At 37.7% G+C, this 24,710-nt stretch overlaps 2 protein-coding genes across 5 annotated transcripts in view; one reads left to right on the plus strand and one right to left on the minus strand.

Annotated features, from left to right (window-relative positions):
- LOC126236470 (intraflagellar transport protein 46 homolog) overlaps positions 1 to 6,620 on the plus strand; it is a 149,120-nt gene extending 142,500 nt beyond the window's left edge. Inside the window, exon 7 of the mRNA XM_049945797.1 lies at positions 6,189 to 6,620. Within this exon, the coding sequence (XP_049801754.1) occupies positions 6,189 to 6,336 (148 nt within the window). The 3' untranslated portion in view covers positions 6,337 to 6,620. The remainder of the gene's footprint in view (positions 1 to 6,188) is intronic.
- A 1,280-nt stretch (positions 6,621 to 7,900) lies between these two features.
- Positions 7,901 to 24,710, minus strand: part of LOC126236471 (protein BTG4-like) — a 53,023-nt gene continuing 36,213 nt past the window's right edge. For 3 of the 4 annotated variants that reach the window (XM_049945801.1, XM_049945802.1, XM_049945800.1), the window contains exon 4: positions 7,901 to 11,648. In XM_049945801.1, the coding sequence (XP_049801758.1) occupies positions 11,256 to 11,648 (393 nt within the window). In that variant the 3' untranslated portion in view covers positions 7,901 to 11,255. Of the gene's footprint in view, positions 11,649 to 16,421; positions 16,570 to 24,710 lie in introns of all 4 variants that reach the window. The other variant, XM_049945803.1, reaches the window with a different exon arrangement.

Here is a 24,710-nt window from a genome sequence, read left to right on the forward strand (position 1 = left end):
TTGATTGTATTGTCATATTTCACAGAAAATAAATACCTACATCTATAGCAACATAAACCTGTTTACAAAACACTAATCAGCCAGAACATCATGACCACCAACCTTCTAACGATATAAACCTGTCCAGGCAATAGCAGCGTCACCTGGCACGGAAAGACTGCTAGTCAGTCACACACATGGTGCATGTGCCTTTCCCATTCAACTACGACTGAAATGAACAAGTGACTGTCAGCACTGGACGTTGGCGCAGTGGCAGAGCATTGCATGGTCTGATCATTGCATGGTCTGATGAATTCTGATGCCTTCTTCATTGTGCCGATGGGAGGGCGCAAATCCCTAGTCTTCCAGGGGCACAGGAGTACTACGGGACTGAGACAAGTTGGCGGTGGCTCCATAATGCTCTGGGGAACATTCATGTGGGCATCGATGGGTCTAGTGGAAGTCATGCAAGGCACCATGATGGCCAAGGAGTGCCGTACACTGCTTGCAGACCGTGTACACCCCTTCATGATATCATTTTCCTGACGGCAGTTGCATTTTTCAACAAGATAATACGTCATGTCACAAGACTGAGTGTGATGGATGGTTCGAGGAACGTGGTAGTGAATTCCAATTGATGTGCTGGTCCCCAACTCACAAAGTCTGAACCCTATCAAACACATCTATAAGGATAGGATTGAACTTGGCATCAAAGCTCATTGGCCCCTCATGCCATGATGCATCACCGCTTTTATCCATGCCAAAGGTGGACACACCGGCTATTAGATAGGTGATCATAATGTTCTGGCTGATAAGTATATACTACTACTTGTCATGCAGTATTACAATGAGCAATGCCACTTGCCACGTAACTAATAGGAATTTTCAGTTCCTGTATCTAAGTAATCGGATGATTTGTAGGAGTAACTAACAGGGCAGGTTTATAATTTTCTTTCAGATGGTAGGGACTCCCAATTTCATGTTACATTGTAGTTTGCTGACTGCCTTTGCACTTCACCCAGAACCCTAGAGAATTAATTGTATATCTTGTATTGTTATTGCGATTGTGCAAACAACAGTTCAATTGAAACTGATTTTATTATCAGCAACAAAAACCCTTATGAATAAATGTACTGGATAGTAAGAGTAAGAATTCAAAACTCCTTAAAGGGAGCCATGTAGAATTTGCAATTACCTGCTATGCAATATTCTGTATGCTTGCTTCTGCTGAATAAATTATTTACTTTAGATGCATTGCTCCAGAAAATAATTCCATAACACAGGACAACAAACCAATGAAGGCTTTCACAGCCAGTGTTTATTTCAGTTAAAACGTCTGAGTTGAGGGTCACTGTTGATGTATCAAACTGTTTGCTGATGCTTTGCCCCCATCTACCTGGATATGGATAATTACGGAGAACTCAATTATTTAGTTATAATTGAAACCTTTGTGGATAGAACTAATAAAGTACACAAGCCAATTTTATTAAAACAACAACTCGGTTACTTAAAGTTGGTTTTTAAGCAAAATGGGTACCGTATTTACTTGAATCTAAGCCGCACTCGAATCTAAGCCGTACCTGAAAAATGAAGACTCGAAATCGAGGAAAAACAATTTTCCCTGAAATTTGAGACTCGAAATTTGAGGGGAGAGAAAAGTTTTAGGCCGCACCTCCACATCGAAACAAAGTTGGTCTATTGTAATATTAGACACAATTTAGGTCGAATGAATGACGATACAGCTACAGTAGTTTGGTTCAAGTCGTAAGTTTAGCAGTTGAGCTTTACCAGGTAGCCATTGCTATGCGTCAGGCGCTCCGTCCGTATTTATACGGGTACCCTTCCTTTTTCACGTGCTTCGTCTGGTTTGAATTGTTTGCTTATTTTCCTTTGATCTGATAAGTGTCGTTCTCTTTGTTATAGGTGTTTACGTCACACTAAGCTGAAAATCCATTACTGTACTGTGTTGTGCATTGTTTCTCACATGATGATAATGAGTGTTTGTTTACGGCCTGTTGCTGCTCGCGGCACGGCTTGCTTTTGTACGCGCTATCGCTGCTTACAATTTTAAAAAATAAGAGAGGAATCGTCTCATTAGCAAAACGATGGCAAGAGACTGCCATTTGTTGTTACTTACACTGCTGCTTTCTTTGATAATGATCAACAAGAACCAAATAATAGACAGCGTATGATAGAAGATGTTCTGAACCAGAGTTTAGCGAAAATTTTTCTCCATTTGAAAATCTTTGCAGGCGCCTCTTTAGTAGCTTACATTCTGCACAGAAATTAGAGTCAGTTTAGATTTAAAAATCTAGTCAATTGCCGTGCTTCATTTCTGACTTTCACTATTAAGCATAAGAATAATATGAATATAAACATGACATGATACGTATATTCTTCCGCGTTTGCTGTTGTCTCACTCTTGTTTCGTAGTTTATTAGGCAGACGGGATTTAAATGAGATAGCAGCAAACACGAAACAATACATGGCAAAATGTTTATATTCGTATTATTCTTATGGTGAAGAGAATACTGCATATGATTCACAATTCATAAAAGTTCCTATTAGCAACCATCTCTTCTCACAGGTAGGAAAAAATTCAGAACGTAGAGTTGGCCATATTGACAAACATCCCTAACAGTCTTGCCAGTCGGATTTTCATAGTACATTGAAATGCTGCTACATTCGAAGATGAACAATACGGAATTTGTGTTTACATCGTTGGATAATGTATGAAAATGCAATGGTTGAAACTCAGGGCGGAGAAAAAAAGCTCGTCTTCCACCTTTTTTTAAAATTTATTTACTGACGCAGAGGTTTTGGCGCCAATATTTATCTTTGTGCCTACTTGGCATGCCTGTGTAGCGCTACATAGTACATGTATTCGACGGCAGAAGTTAGTTGTGGAAGCACCTACCAACATACTCTAGTAAGGAGGTTGAACAAGTACTGGATCCAAGCAGATACAATTCCAGATTAATGATGAACAATGGACACCAACAGGGAAAGTTTTTCTCGTTTTTACTAACAGTGTTACTGATCACATAGGAAAAGTCACCAAGCACGGAGTTCAATACCACCAGGAAATTAACAGAAGGCCTGTACACTACAGTACATGTACATCATCCACTAGTGGCAGCTGGTGTGTATAAAATTGCATGTAGCTTTGACCTATTACATAATGGAACAACAAAAAAGCACTAACTCGTGCTTAGCTGAACATAAAATAAGTTGTTACTTTGGACAAACTGATAAGTTTGTCAAATTGGAAAATGCTTTTCAGAGTGGACACCATTTAAAAAAATTTACTGAGCCATGACACTGCAATATCATGTGCAGCTGTACAGATGGGCAATATAAATTATAAAAACCATTATCATTTTCACAGAAAAGAAAGAGTCGAAGAAAATAAAATATAAATGCAGACGTCACACCAAAGGAGTAACTATAAAGTGTGAAGTCATCCGTGTGAGAAAAGACTCTGTTAAATTTTGGTCTCACAGAAAATCACATAAATTGTCTGTAAATTCAACTAAAAACCTAGAAATTACATTTATGAACAATTTGAACTGGAACCATTCACACAGAATGTATTGTGGGGAAGCAAGATTGTATTTTATGGGCCATACACTCACAAGATGCAACAGGTGTACTAAAGAGACTGCCTACACTACACTTGTCCACTTTCATCTGGAGTGCTGCTGTGTTGTATGGGATCCGTATGAAATGGGATTGATACAGGTTAGCTCGTTTTGCATCATTATGATATAGGGAAGAGTATGACAGAGATATACAAGAGTTTAGGTGGCAATTGTTAAAACGAGGTGGTTTTTTGTTGCAGCAAATCTTTTCTGTGGAATAGCAGGGAATTAGTCTGAAAGTGGTTTGATTAACCCTCTGCCAAGCACTCATATAAATTGCCGAGTTGTCATGTAGATGTATTTATTACTGTAAGTTGAGAATGAAGTCAGTGGCTAGAGGACCCACATTTGAAGGTTTTAACCTTATAAAATTCATAAAGGGCTCAATCATTCTTAAAGGCCTAAAAGGGGCTAAATAGGACTTTCACACAAAAAGTAGGGGCTAAAGACAATTTTTGGATTATCTGAAATGTTAAGGAAAAGCAATAATGTGAATTTGTACTTTTTAAGAAAAAGACACAATAAATAAATTTATACAATGCTCTGAAATCAAGAATGTGTAGGGCACAATGTTGCTTGTCTTTATAAATCAATAATGTGTCGGTGTGCTGCTGCACCTGTGACACATGAGTCTACTTATTTTTGTAGTTTGGAAAGTATAAGAAATATAGCCTTGACCAAAATCAACACTGTTTCATGCACTGCCACTGCAATGTTGCTTTGAGGCTACATCACTGCTGCCGTGGAACAATCCCAGACAGTCGTTTTACTTAAATGTCACGGACAATAGAGGTACATTAAAATAACCAATTGGTGACACTTGGGGCTATTTATTTTGTAATCACAAAGGAAAGTTGGGTGGTGTGTTGATTCGCATTGCATTACATCCTTTAAGGCAACCATTCGCCTATAGCGGATTGATGCATGGAGCACAGACATGGCAACCCTTTCTGTGGCCACTGGATTATACATTTGGGTGTCTGTGTGATTGTAAATATGTGTACAATTGCTAGAAAAATAGATAGTGCCTGAAAGCCAATGTGAATACCATTTTCCGTTACATGTTTCGATGCCCCATGCATCGATCCGCTATATGTGAATGATTGCTTTTTCCCTTATTTTACACATTGCTCCATCCAGGAATTCCCATTATTTAAAAATTAATTTTGTCATAATCATCAAAATTGGTCTTTTCTGGCAGTGAATTGGGAAGAGGAGGAGGAGGGGGGGAGATCAGTGTTTAATGTCCCACCAACAACAAGGTCATTAGAGACAGAGCACAAGCTCGGATTGGGGAAGGATAGAGAAGGAAATTGGCCATGCCATTTCGAAGGAACCATCCTGGCACTTGCCTTAAGCAATTTTGGGAAATAACAGAAAAAGTAAATTATGATGACCAGACGCAGGTTTGAACCGTCGTCCTCCCGAATGCGAGTCCAGTGTGCTAGCCACTGGCAGCTATGTAATTTTTTTCCAAGCCTGTCAAAAACAAGTCAACAAACACAGGTTATTTTTAACGTTATTTTTTCTACCAGTCTTCTTCCCTCTCGCCATCAAATCAAAATTAAATTAAAAATTTGTTTCTGATAAGCTTATTTTACATGCTCATTTTTTTTACTCCCCCCCCCCCCCCTGCCATTTCACTGGTGTGTGTTTTTTAATTTCAGATACGCCACTATAAAGTCACATTTCCTTCGACACAAAGAGTTACACAGCTCGGATCATGAGTGTCACTAGGATTAAGAACAAACAACAGATCCAACCATTAACTTCCACAGTGACACGTAGCGCAGTGGACATGAAGCTTTAGTGTCAGCTACATGCCATGAAACAAGCTAAAGAACCCTACTTTTAAGAGCTTCCTGGACAGTATCAGCAGCCGCAATATGCCACAAGCGTTGACATTTCACAAAAATTATTTGAGACAGGCCTATGAAAAAAAAGAGCTACATTGGTGCCCACTATATTTGGCTTTCAGTTGACAAGACCACTGACAGTTGTCACACTTTTTTAGCTGCCATGGTGGGAAAATAACATTCCACAGCACCAGGAAAACCTCTCACTCTCCAGTGTAAAGAACTGCAGAAGACAAATCACAGTACTGTAGCCCAGACTATCCAGGATTCTCGAGGAGAATATAGGGATGAGAAATTTTTGCTGTTGTTAACAGACTGTACTGCCTGTATGTTAAAAGTGGGGGTAACACTGAAAGAATTCTTATCCCAGTACAATACTTCCACTCACCTTGCCCATGGCCTACTCTGTCTAGCACAGGAATTCAGAAATAGGTTCGTTAATTTCTTCTGTTACAAAAGTATTTTTCAAAGTTCCTACCAGCATTCAGTCATAGCTTCAAATATTCCTCTTCCACCTGAACCCATACACGCTCTTCGCAGGTTAGTGTTATGCCAAACGCTAGCTCATTTCCATCAACTACCTGATGCAGTTGAATGCCTAGAGTATAAATCTCTACCACTGAAATATGCTGTAGATGCAGATGTAGTTGGAGGAAATACATGTTTCAGTGGGAACAGCATGCATCACTAATTTAAGGAATATTCTCCTCAGGAATCCCGGACAATATGAAGACAGTGGCCACCATTATTCAGGGAGAGAGGTTCAAAGGTGGATTGTACTGAGGCCCATGAACACTTGTGTTGATGAAATAGGCACCATTGCACTCTTGTACTGTAGAAATCTCTCTCAGCTACAATAATGTACTGAGACACATTAGAAAAAGTTGCACTGTACAAAACTTTGAAATGGAGATAACTTGTGTACTGCAGTATGAAAACATAATATAAAATTTCTTGTTGGTTGTAGAATTAGGCCACAGATTGTGGTCATACGTAGGTATTCATATGAAGTGTGTGTTTATATGTAAGTGACAGCCGAAAGGAATTTTTCAGTAAAAAAAAATTATTATAAAAATATTATAAAAGCAAAAATAATTGTAGCATAAGAAAATATCTCTGCTGTTTATGCATTTTTTAAGTGCCGATATAAGGAATCGATAATTGTTTATTTTCCACAGAGAACTTGAATAATTATGTCAAAATTATAACACTTTCTATGTTAATATTAGTATTTATTATATTTTCTAGAAAGACTCCAAAAAGGATAAAATATTTTATTTCAACCCAAAAAAGTGCTATTCCAAGAAAATAAAGGGCTAAAACTAATTTTTAAAAAAAATCTAAAATTCAAGCCATAATATTGCACATTCACTTACAGATCTTCCTCCCCTGACCTTTCTGTAATAAAGTTTTATACATCTACTATGGTCTCTCAGCATCATTCCTAATGCATCACAGTCCCATATCTGGCATGAACTACACACTGCAGTTTAAAATGCCTCAATGGGCAATCAGTGCACAAGAAACCTTGCATCATTTGAAAAGGGCCAATACTGTGACTTGCTGGATCACACAATATACCTCCACTCAGATACTGTGTTGTTTGACCCATTGGAGATATGCTTTATCACAACGGAGAGCAATGGCCTTTTGCGAGATACGTGACAATGGCCTTTTGTGAGACGTGACTAAATGCCCAGTCAAGCAGTTCTCTTCACAATGTTCACTCAGAGATTGGCTGAGATGGACCAACATTCACTGACAGCAGCAGTTCCTGTTTTGTTTGAAATTGTCACTGCAAAATGTGAGACTTGTCTCCGATCCCTGTCTGCTAGGATCTCTTTACGGTCACTGATTTTTCGCCAAATGTGAGTAGTACTCTAGATACATTGAAAATCCACTCAGATACACCAGTAAATCAAGCAAGTTTATCCACAGTCTAGCCACAGGCACATACAAATACAATAGCCCCTGTTTGCGGGTGGTGTTACAACTTGCTGAAGTCTGGTACCAGTTCTACAGCACCCTAATGTGACTAGTGTGATATTTTGGAAAGGGGGGGGGGGCTAATACTATTATTTTGTTAGTGAGGCTATTACATATCACTCTATGAGTGTTGAGAATTATTGAGGAGAGTTCAACTGTTTGGATACCACATTATATTCTTGAGTGCATCCGCAAGGAGCTACCTTAAAACATCAAGTTGCACCTAATAGCACATGTCATTGAAATGTTATGACAAAATTACATATGAAAAGTAATCACCTACAACGGAAAAACTTCGTTGCCCCTAGCTCTATTATGAGCACAACTGATACCTGCAAATTGTTAGTGTATTATGTGTACATTCCTTTTTTTTAATCTCATGTTGTATTTCAATCACATTTTGTATTCAATCTCTTGGTATTAAACTGCACATGTAAAATTTTGAATTTCTGTTGTGTGTTTTTATCAAACCCAGGAATACGCATTAAAACCTGCTTTAATGGCCACTGTTATGGTGGGGTCCTTTTACAATGTCAGTGACAGTCAGGGATTTCACATATCCAAATCTTTACAGTGTATGTATTATTCACAGAGCATAATGTTGAACATGCAACTGAGACAAAATGATGGGATCATTTAAATTAATATGGGAGTATCAAAAAAAACACACTGTTCCGATGCAAAACTATCTATGTTGCTGTAACTCTTAATATACAATCTCATACATTGTACGAACTTCTGAAAAGTACAAAACAATTATGAAACATCAAGGTCTGCACTAATGTATCTAATTATTCTGATATACAATTTTAAAATGAAATATAGGAACATAAGATAGATAATGAACTTTCTTCTTTTGATTCTATGTAAACAGATGAAAGTATGCAACAACAACAAAAATTATCATTGAAGAAAAAAATTCCACAGTGCAAGAAATTTAATGAAGACAAGTGAGTTTTCAAATATAATGAAATGTGCAACATGGAAATATGTGAAACGTGAAGCCACTTTAACTACACACAGTGCTGACAAAATACAAGAACAGCAAATTTCTAATTTACTCTTACACTGAACAGAAAGTTTATATTGCAACTTTTAAAAATTACAATGATTTACAAATCTGCTATCAGATCCAGTACAGATTATAGCATAGAACCACAGCTTTAGTAATGAAAGTATTGGGTGCTGAAACATGCTTAAAATGCATCTAAAAATGATGCACAGAAGATAAAAAGGGTAAATTTACAACAACATGCAGTATTAGACAATTAACATTAATGCCACTCACATTCCATATAGTAAATTATTACTAAATAATTACTGTTTCTTCTCACACATATTTCTGTACTTAACAAGAGAAATATTTAACAATGGAATGTGGAATTTGCAAAATACACTTCCATTTTTTACCAATGATTTATGCACTGCTTTTAAACAGAACTAAATATTATCACATACTCAGAGAAAGAGAGATCTTTTAATTAGTATTTTACTCTGTATCAAATACTTCACATCATGTAAGTCATTCAGTGCAATGTTCCGTACCTGAGGATTGATGATGAACATGCACACCTATATGATGTGAAGTATTTTCGACTTATTCAACGTAAAAAATACCACACAGTTTTACTATTCTTATACACTACACCCATTAGGGAATTAAAATTGATAATTTTAGCTTTTTAATTTTTACAGCTCAGGTACAGAGTCTGATCAATATCATAATCATGTTCATACTATATACATTGTCAAGAAACACTAAGTGAATGTTACACGAGGCCAAGTAAACCAAGTATTAACAGAAATTTCTGTCATGTCCACTACGCAGTAGTAGCATGTGTGAAAAACTGTAAGACGGAAGATATATCAAAACTTTATCTTTTGTAGTACTGAAATTGCAATGGGAGATGAGGCATTGGTATTACAGCCAGTCATTTGGTATAATGATTAAACTTTAATGGGAAAACATCACTACTTAAAAGATGCGAAAATGGAAGTATTTTATTTGCTCATTTTAGAAGAATATGTTATTGTCAAACATCCATTATGCACAATAATTCTGCATTGTGAAATAAAGCACCAAAATGCTAAGCACGAGATTTACACCCACACCAAATGACATCAATAATGTATTATTTAGGGAACTGCATACACAGAAATCAAGAATAAGAATACAAAGCTGATCACAACTGCTACTGGGAAATCTTGTTCTGTCTAAGAGTAATGGCAAAATGTCATTTGCAATACACAAACGAACATTTACCAACAATTTTGTTGCAAATATGTCTATTCATTTCTTTGATTAAAATTTCATGTTGCCCAAAATATTTATTTCATATTTGTTTAAATGAAAACTATTCTGAGTTCACTGTGGATGGCAGTGTTTCAGGTCAGATCACTCAGTGTTTGCTCAGACCACAAACTACCTATTAAACCATGCAAGTACAACAATCAGTATTCATTTATAATGATAAGAAATAAATGACAGTCCAGTTACTGAGAACTGAGATGATTCACTCAAATACTGAAAGACATAATTCTCAATATATTTTCTACAAAATATTTGAGAATTTAATTTTCCTACTATAGCCGATCACCATCAATACTGTAAAGAAAGCAATGCTATCACAATACTGAAATGTAATAAAACTGGATGCCTTTCAGTTATCATATGAACAGACTGTCTCAGGACAAACACTTAAGTTTTTGAAACCACAGACAGCAGTGTCACACACAACCATTCAATGCAAAGTCATGCCAATTTGGCACTTATTTAGGGCGGCACCAATTATCACAAATGTGGCCAAACAATTATCCACAGCAGCAAAAATTTAAAGTATTAAGCCTTAAAAGAATAATAACCATAATATTTCCAATTAATCAACTACTCATGAAAATAGCTTTGCATTGATACAAATTCGTTTTTAACCGTGTACCTGCAGGCCATTTGTTTCAAATGGTATAGATTTACGAAGTAACTTTAGGCAACACTTTCAGATAACACAAAAAATGCATGCAATGGAGGCTTCCTGTACACACAGTTCACATACACTTTTTAAAAATACATCCAGTCCATTGAACGAGACAAGTTTACAATACTGTATACTGCAAAAAACACATTTCTTCTTTGACTGGTAACACATTGATATTGTTTTATTTCCACGTGGTACACTAACTGAGTAATTGAACAGGAATTGTTCAGGTAAGAGAAATATTAATAGATAGACAACACTAATAGTAGGAATGTCATATTACCTAAACATTTAACAGTATACAATGAACAGTCATGCATGTCTGATATCAGAATGGCGTCTGAAGATCTAATGCAGTATGACACAATGAGGTTACAAATAAATTTATGAAACAGTGTAAACAGGTTGCCATTTAAATGAATTGTGCTTCTAACAGCAGAATTACATGGAAAAAATTGTGACAAAATTTGTGCAATGGCGTTAGTCAGCACCAAATATTCTAGGTGGAATTTTTCAAATTTTATTCAAATTATGCTCTGAAAAATTCTTGATAAAATATTTATTTATATAACAATTTTAATGTGACTTTTTACAACAGAAATTAAGAAATGAAAAGCTTACTTAAAACCCATGTAAGTATTAGTGTTTTAAATGTACTGCGTACATTGAAGTAAGAATTTTATACTTTGCACATAAAATATACACGACAGTCTGACACACAGAATAAAACATTCGAACTTACATATCAATATATTCTTTGAATCATAATGTAATTTGATAAAAATAAAGTCTGGATGCTTGTTGAGCTTGTAGGATGGCCTCTAGACCTTGAGTGCTGGTTTATGTGACTGCCAGTTGTAAAGCGAGTGAGAGTGCGTAGTACCACTCCATCGTCCATGGTGTGCTCTATTTGTCAGGTTCTTGTTGCGAGTATGTGGGTGCTGGTGAGGATGGTGAGGTGGAGGAATGGGTACTGTGGGTGGCATAAGAGAGTACCAGTTTTGCAAGGTAGGAGGTGCTGCATGGAATCCAACCCCAGGAGCCTTAGGTAGGTGTCGACTCACTATATTACCACTCCCCCTACTACGTGGTCTACGAATTGGTAAAGCAGGTGAAAGGGGGAGTGTGGGGGAAGGTGGGGGTGGAACAGAGAGAGACACAGAAATTGTGGTTGGGGGCACCGCTGATTTCTCTCTTACTGCAAATGGAATCACCTGCAACAAGAAAAACTCTAGTAATACATGAATTTATACCATATCACCGTATCATTTAATAAAACTTGCCACCTATTACGTAAAAGATTTTTCTTTTAATATATTTCATTTATTATTACTGATTCTGCTGCAGAAAAATATTGATATCATCCTTATGTAGTGGTAATTGAGCCCACAGCTATACTAAACAAGAAAGAGTGTTACATTACAGCAGGAAAGAGTGTTACATTACAGAAGTACATTTCAAATTAACATCAGATTGAATGAGAAACTTTGCTATATTTCTCAATAACTATTTGCAGTGGGAAAAAAGGTGACAGACACAAATGGGCAATACTGAAACTCACAAGATGATTTTAATTTACTTAAAAACCATTTAGTAAATGCAATAAAATGTAGAACAGTTGGTGGAAATTAATTGAATATTATTTATTAACTTCTTTTAACAGAAGGGATTTTGATAGAGCTTCATATTATACCCATTAATATGTTGTTCTTGTGATCTTCAGTCCGAAGACTGGTTTGATACACGTCTCCAAGCTACCCTATCCTGTCCTGTGCAAGCCTCATCATCTCCGAATAACTACTGTAACCTACATCCTCACTGTATTCATCTGTTGGTCTCCTGCTACCATTTTTAACTCCCCCCCCCCCCCCCCCCCCAACTTCCCTCAAATACTAAATTGGTGATCCCTTGATTTCTCAAAATGTGTCCTATCAACTGAGCCCTTCTTTAGGTCAAGTTGTCTCCCCAATTCTATTCAGTACCTCATTAGTTATGTGGTCTACCCATCTACAGTATTCTTCTGCAGCACCACATTTCAAAAGCTTCTATTCTCTTTTTGTCTCAAGTGTTTGTCATCCATGTTTCACTTCCCTGTGTGGCAACACTCCATACAAATACCTTCAGAAAAGACATCCTAACACTTAACTCTATATTCAATGTTAACAAGTTTATCTTCTTCATAAATGCTTTTCTAGACATTGCCCGTCTACTATTTACACCCTCTCTACTTTGGCCATTGTCAGTTATTTTGCTGTCAAAGCAGGAAAACTCTTCTACTACTTTAAGTTCTCATTTCCTAATCTAATTCCTTTAGCATCGCCTGATTTAATTAGACTACATTCTATTATCCTTGTTCTGCTTATGTTTACGTTTATCTTATATTTTTCTTTCAAGACATTTTCCATTCCATTCAACTGCTCTTCCAAGTCTTTTGCTGTTTCTGACAGAATTACGTCTTCGGCAAACCTCAGTTTTTATTTCTTCTCCCTGAACTTTAATTCCTACTTCATATTATTTTTCTGCCTCCTTTAGTGCTTGCTTAATGTACAGGTTGAATAATACTGGCGATAGGCTACAACCCTGTCTCACTCACTTCCCAACCACTGCTTCCCTTTCATGCCACTGAACTCTTATAATTATATTGCACACTTTTGGAGGAAGAAATACGAGTGCTGGTTTGATTGTGAAGCTTCAAAATAGCAATTATCCTGGTGTTATTAGAAAAAGAAAGATATGGTTTTATGCAACAAAAACAAAACATAGCTGGGAGGAAAGAATTTCTTCATGGTTGCCTAGAACCAACTACCCCACCCCAAAAACAATCCTTACTATCACAGCAAGAACAAAATTTGAGACATGGTGAATCAGCAAAATTCGGACCTTCTGTGCTGCCAACTGTGTGCAGAAAAACTTTTAAAATGTAGAAATAGAGTTACCTACTCAACCTAACCAAACTGTCATGAGTCAGAATTTTATAATGTTTACTGCATGAAGTTTTGGATGACATATCAAAGTTGACAACCTTCTATTTACAGTTGTGAAAGTTCTTACAACACCATTCAATCACCGTGTGTTCGCTGTGTTGGAGATCAGAAGTCCTGCAATCTAACAAATAACTATATTTTTTGCAATATTTACATGGGAATTGGAATCGAATTCAATATGCTTTCCATACTCAGTACATTAATTATTATTCTGCTGTTAGGCACGGCAAAATATGAAGACTCACGAGCTGAAACCATTAAAAAACAGATTCAACGGCAGGTGCAATACATGCAGCACAAATGACAAAGTACATCTACAGGAGCGTTTTCATATTGATTTCAGTACCCCATGGAAAATTAGTAACTCAGTGTTTATGCTCTTTTTCTCTTTCAATAAAACTTAGGGTTACATAATGCATGCTGGATCCCTCATTCAATGTAATTCCTCAAATGGTGTTAAAACAGTGCTGTAATATCAGGTCTGTTGGAATTTTTAAGGCGCTGCAGACTTGCCCTTATCTGGAAGACTGCAGGAAGATTCTGTGCCTCGAATCAATGATGAGGTGGAAGGATTAAAGGAAGCTATGAAAAATTAGAGTTCCAATTCTTTGTGATGAAACGACGGACTTAAAAGGGCAGTGTGTGTTCATGGTTCTGACATAAGTACTTAGTTGTGGTTACGGTACAGTTCGGAAGTTGTTTGTGGGGGAAGTGTTACTGCAAGTGCAAATGATACAGAATGTTCACAGCAATTGTGAGTGTAACTCAGAAACTTTAAAATTTAGTAGGTACCAAAAATCTAGTTTCTGTAACTTCAGATTTAGTGTATAAATGCAATTAGGGTTTTAGTTTCAGAAGGGTTAGTACACATGCAGTGCTGGGCTCAAACTAAATGTCGTAGGCAGTTTGTAGGGTGTGGAACTCTGTAATTTAAACCATTATGCTGTGCAGGCAAAACATATCTTCCTAAATACCCAAAAAAGGAAGCATGCATACATTCAACTCTTAAATCAGAAATATGAAAGTAAACACACAAGAGCTAAACTTTTCCTTGTTCCTTTCATCAGCAGGTGGAACTTATGGCTTAAATGTGTTGAGTACCTTGGAGTATATCTCAATGATATAGTAGAATTCGTTGAAACTGTTGAAGAAAAGATTGTTGCTGTGAAATGTTGCAATTTGCTGCTGACATTAGAGAGCTCCAAGGTACCTTTAATTCATGTTCAAAATGCTTTAAATTACTAGCTGATGCCCCCACCTCCCCCCCTCTCCCACTCAGAGATGATCTTGGATAAACTTCATAAACAGCAGAAGCAAATGCAAGTAAATTTAACATCCCTGTTCCAGTCTGCAAGTAGAGCAAGCCTGATAAAACAACCACTTAATGGAGTGCAACACAGGTAAGATTTGATCCAGGAAACATAATGACCGTGATTTAGAGTGTTGAGATCTCTCAGCTAATGATGAAAATTGTCATTCTACAAGAACTTTTAACATCATCAGAATATCTTGAACCATACAGTGTTAAAGGGTTTAGAAGTTAGCTCTTGTACAGAAGGTAAAGATGTTGATACAATTGCTATTCTTCTTTCCCTGAAATCAGAGTATGAGCATTTTGTGGAAGCTACAGTGAGGGCTATGTGGATGCCAGTCAGTAATGCTGATAGTGAGAGGTAAAATGTAAATGCCGTGTGGCTAGGGCCTCCCATCAGGTAGACTGTTCGCCTGGTGCAAGTCTTTCGAGTTGACACAACTTCGGTGACTTGCGTGTCGATGGGGATGAAATGATAAGCACAACAACATCCAGTCCCTGAGCGGAGAAAATCTCTGGGCCCAGTCGGGAATCGAACCTGGGCCATTAGGTATGACATTCCGTTGTGCTGACCACTCAGCTACCATGGGCGGACATAGTGAGAGGTCATTTTCAACATACCAAAATTATCATTGGCAGAACAGCTCTGACTCCCAGTAATATTGAAGTCATGATATCCCTGTCTTTCTCAGAAAGATTTGTAGAATACACATAATGGCCCCTACTTATTAAAGTGGCAGGATAAATTATTTTCAGACATTCATGCTTTGATGTATGTGTTTTCATCAGATGTATAATTTCCATGTTTTTCACGCAAAAATAAAAGGTGATTCTTCCTGGCAGATTCAAACTGTGTACTGGACTGAGACTCGAACTTGGGACCTTTGTCTTTTCCAGGAAAGAGCAAGTTTGGAACACAGGAGATGAAGTACTGGCAGAAGTAAAGCTGTGAGAATGGGTAGTGAGTTGTGATTGGGTACCTCAGTCTGTAGACGTCTTTCACATGGAAGGCAAAGGTACTGAGTTCAAGTCTTTGTCTGGCACACAGTCTGGATCTGCCAGGAACTTTCATAGCAGCACATATTCCACTGCAGAGTGAAAATTTCATTCCAGAAACAACCCCAGGTCATGACTAAGCCATGTCTACACAATATCCTTTCTTCCAGGAGTGCTAGTCCTGCAAGCTCTACAGGAGAGCTTCTGTGAAGTTTGGAATGTAGGAGATAAGGTATTGACAGAAGTAAAGCCATGAGGACGGGTCACAAGTCGTGCTTGGATAGCTCAGTCAGTAGAGCACTTGCCGACAAAAAGCAAAGATCTCGAGTTCAGGTCTCGTTCCAGCACAAGTTTTAATCTGCCAGGAAGTTATATCAGTGCACACACTGCTGCAGAGTGAAAATTTCATTTTGGAAAATAAAAAAAAAAATAAAAAAAATATTTCATTGCAAATATGCTATCAATGACTTTTTCTTCAGCTTTTATTGCTGAAATGTGGAAAGAAAATTAAGCAAAATTATTGACGAAATGATATAAAAATACCGAAAATATACTAAAAACAGCTTTTTAAAAAAATGATGAAATCGAGCAAAAATTTTCACCACAAACAAGTGCCTCTAGCTATAAATGTAGGCTTGTCTTTCTTTGAAGCTAAGTTGTAGGGATAGTATCGCTGTATATGTTTTTATATTTACCTGGAACCCAAATTGGGCTCAACGTCCTGATACCTCCACCAAATACAAGAGCCAGTGAGTCTTGTGGGACAACAGAGGAGCTGTTCACATGTGGGGGTGATGCCGTATGGTTGGCACATTTCCATGGGTGGAAGTTCAGTGGCAGCATCTGAAGTAGATGTTCACAGGACAGTGGTGGATACAGAAAAACCTCAAGGAGGGGACGCTAAAGATACCTTGAGCTACCTTTACTTTTACCGTAATAAAAAATAATCAAGTCACATGCAAAGTTTAAGAAAGTTTTATTTAAACTGATTACACACATATACAAGACAATGCCATCCTTATGATATAAAAAAGTTACAATTGTGGTTCTCTTCCTTAAATGATGCATTCTATGTGCCTATTCTTCCTGGCAAATTTGTTAATTACATCATCAATAGGACAATCAATGTCAGGGTGAATGTTCAACAGAGCTAAGCTATGAATTTGATCCTCTTCCATTGCCACCTCAGCCGTATCTTTATATGCTGCAATGTTGAAAACTTCTTTCTACTGTAGCAATAGATGCAGGTACACAAGCAAATATTTTTTACAGAATGTGCAAAGTAGCATAGTCAGATCTAGGACAAACAGACAATGCTTGCATAGCAGAATCACGATCATTAAGGGTGTTTATGCTCGTTTGCTTGTATTGAAGAATCTCTCCCATTAGTATCTTTTCAATCACAAAGAGTGATTCTTCTTCAAAGAACAGTAGTTCAGTTAAGCACTGATTCAATTTATGTGCCAGATCACTACCATCATGTTTCAGTAGTTGTGAGGGCAAAGTATGTTGAATGTTAAATGATAAATATTTTCTTCAGCAAAACATTCTCTTATGTCAGTCATAACATTGTCCAGTGTTGGAATAGAAACAGTTCTTTTCCAATATGTCATAGCATCATCATTATGATCGCAGATTACCCTGTGTCTTTGTCTGCCTGTAAGACAGGGAACACTCATCTCCATGTCTAACTTTTCCATAACTGCCTTCGCCTCTTCAACAATATGAGCAAAGTGGCTATCAACATTAGCTCTCATGCCGTCGCACACCTTGAGCGTCAAATCTAATTTTGTTTTTGCCATCTTGATGTCCAAGCTAGGGTCTTTTAAGATTTTGCTGGCTGGATGTGTTAGGCTCATAATGTCACTCAATGTAAACAGAGCGAGGATAAACTCTTAATTAGTGAGAGCTCTGAGAAGAATATTGGCTTTGGCAGCTGTTGTTCTATCCCTCCAACACTGTATTTTTTAAGAACTTTGCAAACTGTTCAGATATCAGCTGTGAATTGAACAGCAGCATCATGTCGCTCAACCCCTCTTGTTTGACAATGTGATTGCAGCGAGTGTTTTAGGTGACCCTTCAATGTTGCGAACTGCTTGCTAGACGCAGTAAAGAACTATACTACTACTTCAATAGTACCAAGTGAGTTTCTCAGCCTCGTAACTTTGCAACTGCTAGAGACAGTGACGTTGAGCTGATGTCTTTGATACAGTGCTACTTGCGCATTGATAGCTTTCTTTTTTATTTTAGCCACAGAACCTTTCAATTCTGACATATTAACTGAGTAATCATCACAGCCTATACCCACACAATTCTCCAGTGACAGAGAAAGGCTTTCCACTTTCCTTAGAATCATAGTGGATGCCAGTCAGTAATGCTACACTCTTCATCTTGACCCCTCTTGAGGTTCATTGTCAATGTTTCCACTACTATCATTGTATTTATGGATGTCAACGAAACCCAAAAATCTTTGTGTAATTTGCTGCCATCATCAACATATCTTGCAGCTGAACTCAGTTGGGTGATCTGTGCTTTGTCTCTGGTCTCATCGAAGATCATGCTGTAATAACAAGAATCTTTGATTTCTTCCAGAATTCTCGATAACATCACTGTTTCACAGTATGAAATAAGTTCATTACATATTGTTTTACTTATGGAAGTGGTGTTTGCTTCAGTGGTCTCAAGGTGATGTTTTAGTTTCAAGTGTCTAGCGTCAATTCTAAATCTTAGAAGAGCTCTAAAGTTGCCCTCGTTACTCACTATACTTTCACAATCATTTTCGTTTTCTAATAGACTCCCATCATCTCGATGCCGCCACAGAGGAATATTTTGCTTTCCATGAAAGGTGATTGTTTTTATTATAGGTACAAGATGGTCTCTGTTTTCCCCAATATTTTCCATTCTGTCTTGACAATTGATTTATGACCTCCAGTTTGCAGTTGTCTCATGTCTCCAAAAATAATTTTGCATCTGTTGAAGCTTGAACATCCTACTGGAGCTGAGAGAGAGTCTCAAGGTCACCATCTTTACCAGTAAGTTTGGCAAACTTTGTTAGTGGTTCAGCCACAAGCTTCTTGGCGATAATGGATTTCTTTCCTCTAACCATTTTATTATTCACAAAAACTGAACAGCTAATGCAAAGAAGTCCCTTTTTAACTTATGAGAATGCCAGCCATGGATACTGTTCAAAGTGATTATTGTGCACTTGTCTGCATTCAACACGTCTCCTCTTGTGCTCTGAAGTATGAAAGCTGTAACCTTTTTCAGGTTTCCTGGAAGCTGTGAGAAGCTTGTGTTTTATATCATCACTAATATTTCCTGACACTATTATATTCAAATAATTGCCAATATCCGTGGGACTAAAGGACTCAATCAATGAACTTTGTTGTGGAAGTTTTGACGAAGTACTGGGCTCTGCCTGTACATCTAGTGGTGTTTTTGGGGCTGGATGGTGACCAGAATCTTCAGATGTTTCTACTTTTCTTTTTCTTATTACATAATGAGCCATTTTATTATAGTGTTATGATGTAGGTAAATTAGATGCCACTTTATTCGCAATGAAAAACTCAACACTAGTACATTTAGCACTAAAACACACACGATCACACTCCACGTACTTCAAATATCACTAAGCACAACACTGACAGAAGTCCATGGTAATAGCCAATAATCACAGTTGTTCACTTTTTATCACTTCCAAGTTATTGCAATGATTGTTGCTTTCCAACTGGCTACCTGGCAGTGACTCCCCTTTCCTTATATACATTGCTCCGTTGTTTTGAGAACATTCGGAGCCTGAATGTTCACTTCTAGACTTTTATGGAGTGTGAACAAATACCTACTGTGAAAGCAGTAAGCCAATATGTACCTTTCAAAATATAATATAAAGGAGAGTTTCCAATAATGACAATATGTGTGGAACTTTTAGTCAATTCGGTTCCTTTTTAGTGCATTTGACAGAGGGCCTATAATAGTAACAATGTGTTTTTAGGAATCTTCTGGAAAGTCACTACTACGCATCAATAGTTTCCCGTACCTAACTACCATAATGAGTCTTGTAACAATGTTTTTACTGAGAAATTACTATGAATTACTGTCACTAATACTTCACAATCAACTGATCACTCTCACTCTCGACTACTCTCCACACTTGCACTTGCTACACCTAGAACTTTTTACTTATTCATTCTTAATATTTCTGCTTCTGAATGTTAACTAGCTTCCTATTCAGATAATAGTCCATATTTATAACGCTACGTATCGAAGGTTCTCTGTACCATCAAACGGGGTGATTTAGGACAGTTTTGTCGTTATTTTGATTGTAACTTTCGGATATATTTTTAGATTAAATTGATTGTTATGGAAGTGGTAGGGTATACGTGTAACGAATAAAATATCCCAGAACCAGAAAGTGTATGTGTAGGTATATTTATCTGAGGCAGTTAAATAAAGTGACCGAAGTCACCCCATGGATTGGGGTTATTTTGGACACGTGTTTTTTAAATCTCTGTCCGAAGTTACAGTATATAGAGGGCGAATTCGGACAGTTACTGTCTTTTTTTTTAATTTTACATGCTTTTTATTTGATTTTGGTGACATTTAACACATGGTGGGAGATTTTCCAGCTTTGCCTTGATATTGGAGAAAAACATCTTAACAGTCTCTTTGTTCACTTCTGCACGAGCTCGTTTAATGTTTTTGCTTAAGCGAACGGAAAGATCTTCTAACTGTCGTTTGAGGAATAAATTCACCCATTCTTCACCTGGCAAATTATGAAGTTTCTTCTCTTTTCAGCCAAATTTATCAAGGTAGCCTGTAACTAAATATTTAATATCCAATTTAGTGAAGGGAAATCCCCAATGTGCAGCCCTCAAGATACCTTGCTTCAACATTTCTTCTTCTTTATTCAGCACTGGCTGCCCTCCCATTTTTTTCAGATGTGCTTCCTGCACTTTATTTTGTAGGGTTGATTTAGGTATACCACACAAATCACACGCTTTTCTATACAATAATTTACCACTCTGAATATCACGAACCGCTTTATCTAAAAGTTCTGGGTCATAATTACACCGTAATGTAGCACATCTCTTTCTCTTAAACGTTCTTGGCATTGTCCAAAATCACCCCACACAGTACACAGTTTTACAGAAACTGTCGTTATTTTATAACCTAGCACGAAAAACTCAACAATCTTGTACAGAAATTGTCTCAATGCTGTTAGCTACTGAGTGCATCAACAATTACGGTTATAACAAATTCCCACTTGGCGCAACAATAGAAAGTTTCCACTTTACGATAATGCATGGATTTTTAGCACCGAGACTGTTCATCAATTATTCACCTAGGGAAACAACTGACGCAAAATAAAAGTTAAGGAAAGCGATAAATGCAATCTTGCACTAAAAATAACTGGCACACATACATTAAAATAAGTAACTCTTTTTTTCTATGCAGTGACAAAGAGCAAATAAGCCATACTGTCCGAATTCGCCCCGGTGTCTGAAATCACCCCGTTTGATGGTACAAGGAAACAGCAGAATATTCGCGAGTTTTCTCGAAAAATGCCAGACAGAATACTGCCTCGAGATCACTAGAATGGCCGCAACTTTTCTCGTAGGTATGTGTTAGCTATCTGTGTGCCAGACAGAAACACACAAAATACAATGACACGTATGCACGTGTTACATAGGAAAGTACAACTACTCAATAACTCGATTCAGTCGAGTCAACTGACAAAAGAAACAAACGAAGAGCGTGTGGGCTGACTGGCGGGGGACGGCGCAGGTGGCAATGTGGGTGGACCCGCAAGAGGGAGGGGCGGGGGGGGGGGGGGGGGAGAGAAGGGGGGGGAGGGGGGGTGGTGTCCATATATATATCTGCCACTGTCACAGGATCACTTGCGAGTGGAGTGGAGTTGAGAGTTATACATGGAGTTTTAACTGACATGAAAGTGTCCCAGCTAATTCACCTTTGAGCTTATTTGTGTGTGTGTGTGTGTGTGTGTGTGTGTGTGTGTGTGTGTGTGTGTGTGTCAGAGCACGTGCACTTGAATAGACTGGCTGTTTCGGTTAAAGGACGACCAGGCGCAATGAGTACTGCTCATGTCATCTGGTAACTTGGTTGGATATCACTGTTCTGCCTGTGGATTTTCACTGTGGCAAGGAGGGATGGTGCAAAGGAATAAATGGTGAGTGTTGCAGCCTGATAGAAAAACATTTGTTTGCTTTGATACTATATGTATACTACTGACTAATCTTGCTTAAGAGTCTCATGGTCATTCTGTCCAAGTTCACATTTTGAGATGTATACATTATGCAGCCCAGATATTTCAGTTTTTTATTCTGGCTAAGAGCTGTTTAAGTTTGGACATTTAAGTTGAAGTTCTGGTATTGTCCATGATAAAATCTGCTAATTTAAGTCTTAGTTAACAGAAGCATTTTATTCTATAGGGGTCCTGATTTAAGATCCTTTTTAGTCCTGTTACTTGGTTATTAGATCATATTACCTCAGGAAGCATTCTTCTTTTAGTGTAAAGCATATAGTGGCTTGTTCTATTTTAAGACATGATGCATTTCCTTCAAGTGTTTAAACTCACTGGAGAGTGATTCCCTATGTTTCCAGTGGCGGGTTTACATATAGGCCCACTAGGCATGGGCCTAGGGGCAGTACCTTGAAGAGGGCGGCATTTTTTGCTCTGCACTCATTTTAATCTTTTACATTTTAATATTGTTAAACAACTTGCTAGTTTAAATAAGCCTTAAGAACGAAATTCGACAAAACAAACTTTGAAATATACATAGTTTACTTGGTGACTGAATGGAAATTTAACATTGGGTTTCTGTCTGGTATCATCTTCATGATTGTTCAAAATATTTTGAAGTAAGCTGTCAGGACGGCAATCTACAATACAATGTTTGAAACATCATTATTGTTTGCCGGACTATGCTTCCGCATTCTTCAAAATAAATAAATCTGCACATGATCTCAACAGGCAAAGGCTCATATGTAAATTGAAGATGACCTATATACCAATTTGTTAAATAATTTTGACATCAGCAACAATAGTTTAATATGTGAATGTTAAGACCACCCTGTATTTTTTGAATGACAAATTTGGAAAGAAAACTCATCTTATAATCATGTATTTACAACAAATCACACAGGATGTCCATAATTACAGCTCCAGTTTCAAAACACTGTAGAAAGAGAATCAATGCTCAGAATGACATCAAATTGCAACAGTATATTATTGACACAGGGGGAACATCACAGGGGGGGGGGGGAGAAATTAATGAAAATTTTACTAATAGATGACACTATAAACATTGGAATATGCACACCAACGGACACACGGCACATGCCTGTTCCTCAGTTTTCATTCGAGACACCCAACATAACTGTCTCTATGAAGGATCGCACGCTGCTGGTAAAGCTGTTTTAGAAGAACAGTGACTGTGTGTCTGTAGCCCGTTAGATAAACGTTCGCTCTGGAATTCCTTGTTCGTGTAGAAGTGGACAATATATGGTCGAAGAACATTCTGTGGACAGAATGAAGACTGTTTCCATTTAAAGTGACAATAAGAAGAATTGTAGAATATGGGCAACAGAAAATATGCACACACATCAACCGGTACTACTACAGTCTGCATCAACTGGTACTAACACGTTCAGGAAAGATGACTGCATCCTGTGGGTCATTTATCGCAGGGCTGTACTTTTTCTAGGATATGAGTGCTGTGGGTCCTGTAACCAGTAACGTCAGTGGTAAACACTGAGAGTTTTTTGCACACCAATGTAATTCCAACCCTTCAAGAGGGTGGATGTGTGGGTAGGATCATTTTAACACAGGCTGGCACTCCTCTGCACATTGCACAGCCAGTGAAGTGGCTGCTGCTAAATTTTCAGCTGTTGCTTCACTACACCTTGGTCAGCCATATCACCTGATCTTAATCTGTGTGACTTCTGACTGTGGAGTTACCTGCAAGATGTTGTGTTCAGTGCTCCAACTATTAACGTAGCAAACTGAAGGCACACATCGTGCAACGCATTCTGATCGTGACCCATGAGGGACTCCAATCTGTTGTGGAACATGCTCTTTCTTGATTTCAACTTGTTGCAGGAAACTGTGGACAGTATACTGCACATGTCCTGTGTCACTCTAATAAACGATTAGAAACTGATGACTAAAAACAAGATTTTTTCATCCGATGTGGTATGACCTTAACATGATGGATTGGCTTACCTGTTAACTGCCAACCTTGTGGAGTCACACATATTGACAGTACGGACTGTCTAATTTAAACCAAACCGTTGTATTTCCATTCCTCTGTCATTTGTAGGCGAACCCATTTACATTACAACACTTACAATGCCATCTATTAGTCAATTTTTCATTATTTTCTTCCCCACAAATTTTTCCATGTGTCAATAAAATGCTGTCCAAGTTTGACATCATTCTGAGCAGCATTTCTATTTATACAGTGTTTGAAACTACACTTTAATTATGGATGCCCTGTACATCAAATTGAAGACTGATTGACCTAGTTTTTCCTTAAAGTTGTTCAATATGTGCACACATCCAACCTAAAATCCAATTATTGCCACACTTTAGCAAATATGTTCAGAGTAATGGAAGCACTAATGTCTCTGTGTCTCAACTCTAGCAAATAATTCGGTAGTGATGTAGTGTAGACATGATCATTCATAAAGCCCCAGAGAAAAAAAAAATTCACAGTGTGAGCTCAGGTGAACATGGAGGCCAGCAGAAAAGAGCTCTGTCATACTGACCAATCCAATGGTCAGGAACTTTGATGTTCAACCACTCTGACAGAGATACCTATAAGGAGGGGCTAAATCTTGTTGCCAAATTACGTTTTCAGGATAATCTTCTAATTGGGGAAAAAGATATATATCCAGATAAGCCACACCTCTTATGGTAGCATAAGCAAAGAGTGGCCAGTACACTTCACATTAGGACATAACGT

Source organism: Schistocerca nitens, chromosome 2 (genome assembly GCF_023898315.1).
Source record: "Schistocerca nitens isolate TAMUIC-IGC-003100 chromosome 2, iqSchNite1.1, whole genome shotgun sequence".
NCBI lineage: Eukaryota > Metazoa > Arthropoda > Insecta > Orthoptera > Acrididae > Schistocerca > Schistocerca nitens.